Genomic DNA, 3,498 nt, shown 5'->3' on the forward strand with positions numbered 1-3,498 from the left:
TTGCTATCAGCACCTACTATAGGGATTCACATTTTCCGGAGCTGGTTGAAACTTTAAATGTGGTCGGCGAACAGTGCAATTCAGATTTATTGGGAAGATTTAGAGCATCATGTTTTGGGCATTTCACTGATTGGAGGCCCGGCCCGAAGAGCAATAAAGCATTACACCAGATTGTATCGAGGCAGATTGTGTCAGAAGAAAATGAGATGTGCTTCTTTCTGTGCGGAGCACGAGTAAGATTTTCCCCTGCGGACTACGCATTAGTGACTGGGCTCAATTTCGGGGGATCGAGGTTCGATGCGACGTTACAGCACGACTGCAGTCGCGTGGAGGCATACCGACGATTCTGCGGTACGCGAAGCATGACCATACAGTGGCTCATCAAACGCGTGCGCGATTTGGATCGTCGAGTGGATGATGAGGATGGGAGCCTGTACCTTCGTGCTGTCCTCGTGTGTGTGGCTCACACCCTTGTTCTTGGGTTGGATACGCGGGTACAGCCGTGGCTTTGGGTTTTGGTGGATGATCTGGCTACATTTGATAGATTCCCCTGGGGCGCGTATTCGTATAAGATGTTATGCCATTATACGCATGAGATAGGAACCGGCGAGAAGTATCACTTCTACGGTCCTTCGTGGGCTTTATATGTCTGGGCATTGGAGCGCTTCCCGGGCTTCGGACACATGGTCGCAGCATCTAGCGGTGATCCGACAGCGCACCCTCGGTGTTTGAGATGGACTTTCAGGGGTAAGCCCCGGCTTCACGGTCTGCGCGATCTATTCGAGGGACAGGTAATCAGTTATTTAAGATTTAGTGTTTCACCGTTACTGGTTTTACTTATGTTCTAATATATTATCTTTGTTGCTTTCTAGGGTGGTGTCCTGCCCCTGGAGCCCGATGGTGACGATCTGTCGAATCACTACTTCATATCAGCGCTGACACCGGGCGAACTCTCGGTGAGCTTCAGGCCCCCCGACAACCCATTAGCTCGGGGTGTCCAATTTCCACAGCAGACCGGAGCCCGTGTTGTGGAGGAGCGCGGGGATGAGGAGGATGTACCTAGTCAACCTCGTATGACTCGCAGTCACAGTGTTCGGGGCCCTGTGAGGGATGCTCGACCCCACGAGCCGGCTCGTCATTCAGTAGATCCGGGCAAGCGCCCAGCGCCGCATACTTCTTCATCGTCGAGCGGATCTCGGACTGTATCCAGTCCCAGCGAGGGTGAGGTGGACCGTAAGTGGGTGAAGAAGACGATCCGTCAGGAGATTAAGAAGGCCTTCGGCAAATTCGTGGATCATCTGAAGGGCAAGGGTAAAAAGGATAGGTGCAAGAAGAGCAAACATTTCCCAGTGCCCGACTCCCCTGATGATGATGACCAGCGACGGTCCCCTGATGATTACCAGCCACGGTTTCCTCCACAACGACGGTCTCCTCCACCCAGTGCTTCAGGGCCCGACGCTACAGGGCCAAGCGTTTCACGTCCCTGCGACGACGACCCCCGCGATGAGGAACCACGCCATCCAGAGACCCAGGTCTACCCATCACGCCCTTCAGATTATGCCCATTCCCGCCCAGCAGAGACCCCGGATTACAACGAGCAGTGGCGGGCCATGAATCAGTCTGTTCAGGGCGACTACACACCGGCAGAGCAGACTTGTGACTGGTCGACCCAGGTCTACCCTCATTGGTCTTCCCCATTCCTGAAGCCGCAGTATAGCACAGAGACCCCGATATTCTTTGCTGAACCGCTCACTTCTATTGCACCACATGAGTGGGGACAGTCCAGTTCGGCAGGGCAGGCTCAGACGGAGGAGCCTGAGCTACAGGCAGAGCAGCCACAGGTACTACTGCTGCAGCACCCAGAGCAGCCGCCGGCAGAGCCCCCGCGTCGCAGTCAAAGGGTGAGGCGTCCGTCTAACTTTCAGAGATTGCCTTGGGTTAATAGCCAAATGCCACGTCCAGTGACACAACACTGCAGTGACCATTATGAGAAGTGGATGGCTAGGTGTCGAGAGGGTAGGGGTGGTGAGATTTATGTCAAGGCAAGTGGTGGTTTGCGGGAGTACGACGACTTCGCGCGGGTGGATAATGTCAGCCAGGAATTCTCAACTGGGGTAAATAATCTATTGATTTTAACATTGTTAAATTACTGTCTACTAACTTATTGATTTTAACTTTGTTGCAGGATATTGACTTGTATTTCTTGACCTTGAGAAATAGACTTCGAGGTTCCCTGGATTTACTGGATGACGTAGATATGAATAACACAATCATAGTAGACACGGATTGGTTTGTAAGTAAACTTTCATTATTTATATGTTTTCATTGGTGCGGATATAAATTATTAATTACTTATTTGATCTGTAGATATACCTCAAGAAAGAGTGGGACGCTCTATTGGAGAAGTGGGCAGGAAGTGAGTTCGGCCCCAAGGAGTTTCATGTATTGACTAGTACAGCAATGGCTGATGATTGGCAGCCTGATATAGACTGGATCTGCCAAGTACGTGGAAAATCACTTAAGGGCCATGAACTTCCTCCTGGTCATATAGGATGGATGGATGCCGCACAGGTTATCAGTTAAACAATTATTGTTACTTGTCATTTGTGCTTTATCGTTGTTTCTTATCAATTCATTGTGGTTTGTCATAGGTTCTCATGCCAGTCATAATTGGCCACCATTTTATCCTATGTCGGATTCGGTTAGGAGAAGCCGTTTGCGAGGTCTATGACCCAGTATTCCACAAGCTAACACCTCGACAACAGGATGCTCGAGTTGGTGATTTATTACCTTTACTGAGATTGTTGCCAGTTGTCCTTCAGGTGTCGAGGTGGCTAGACGACACATCCATTGATTCGACAGTGGCAAAGAACAAGTGGCCACTTATGACGGCAGTGTTTGCTCCAGCGGAGGTTCAGTTTCACCAGCAGGACTCTGTCAGCTGCGGGCCTTTCGTCTGCATGTATGCTGAACGACTGATATCTGGCTCTCCATCCATTGAGTGGGGTAATAGCAACGTGGCGGCATATAGGGCCAAGATTGCTAGATCTATATTTTCGTTGTGTGAAACTTGGAATGCCCGTACCACTAGACTTGGTTTTGCATAGTTTTCTCACTTCTATTACATTAATGTGTGCTTCTATTTGGTTATTCAACGAGCATTATTTCCTGTAAATCATTCCAGCTTATCGAATAATAAGATAATTCAATCAATATCATTAACTGTTACAGCACACAAATACATCCCACTACTCCCTGGGCTCAGTCGCCCTGCCAGCGCACGTTCTCTTGCTGTGTCCTTCTTCATGGCAGATGCTGCACTTCTTTGGTTTACGACGCCTAATACTAGAAGACTCATCTGCTTGTGTGCTGCTGCCTTCACCACCACCTCGATGTCTACCTTCTTTTGGGCGCCCCGCTTGACCTTTTACAATCAGAGGTAATACAACCTGCTCAGCGATGTGCTCGGGAACCAACCACTGGCGTCTCGGCGGGAGA

General features: G+C 49.9%; 2 protein-coding genes across 2 annotated transcripts; both read left to right on the forward strand.

The window, feature by feature from the left end:
- Nucleotides 1-2,250, forward strand: LOC131003823 (uncharacterized). Its single transcript, XM_057930376.1, has 3 exons — nt 1-791; nt 873-2,114; nt 2,221-2,250. The coding sequence occupies exons 1-3, from the start codon at nt 207-209 to the stop codon at nt 2,248-2,250; spliced, it is 1,857 nt and encodes a 618-aa protein (XP_057786359.1). The 5' UTR covers nt 1-206.
- Nucleotides 1,952-3,107, forward strand: LOC131003824 (uncharacterized). The gene is made up of 3 exons (XM_057930377.1): nt 1,952-2,293; nt 2,368-2,571; nt 2,652-3,107. The coding sequence occupies exons 1-3, from the start codon at nt 2,258-2,260 to the stop codon at nt 3,105-3,107; spliced, it is 696 nt and encodes a 231-aa protein (XP_057786360.1). The 5' UTR covers nt 1,952-2,257.
- The last annotated feature ends 391 nt before the right edge of the window (nt 3,108-3,498 follow it).

This window comes from Salvia miltiorrhiza, unplaced genomic scaffold (assembly GCF_028751815.1).
Source record: "Salvia miltiorrhiza cultivar Shanhuang (shh) unplaced genomic scaffold, IMPLAD_Smil_shh original_scaffold_273_2, whole genome shotgun sequence".
Lineage (NCBI taxonomy): Eukaryota > Viridiplantae > Streptophyta > Magnoliopsida > Lamiales > Lamiaceae > Salvia > Salvia miltiorrhiza.

What these genes read in the sequence shown, in the direction of transcription:
- LOC131003823 (XM_057930376.1), top strand. Translation starts at nt 207, where the DNA reads ATGTGCTTCTTTCTGTGCGGAGCACGAGTAAGATTTTCCCCTGCGGAC. An exon ending in GCGATCTATTCGAGGGACAG is followed by an intron (nt 792 to 872) that starts GTAATCAGTTAT and finishes GTTGCTTTCTAG; the next exon opens with GGTGGTGTCCTGCCCCTGGA. An exon ending in GCCAGGAATTCTCAACTGGG is followed by an intron (nt 2,115 to 2,220) that starts GTAAATAATCTA and finishes CTTGAGAAATAG; the next exon opens with ACTTCGAGGTTCCCTGGATT.
- LOC131003824 (XM_057930377.1), top strand. Translation starts at nt 2,258, where the DNA reads ATGAATAACACAATCATAGTAGACACGGATTGGTTT. An exon ending in TAGTAGACACGGATTGGTTT is followed by an intron (nt 2,294 to 2,367) that starts GTAAGTAAACTT and finishes TTTGATCTGTAG; the next exon opens with ATATACCTCAAGAAAGAGTG. An exon ending in GATGGATGGATGCCGCACAG is followed by an intron (nt 2,572 to 2,651) that starts GTTATCAGTTAA and finishes GGTTTGTCATAG; the next exon opens with GTTCTCATGCCAGTCATAAT.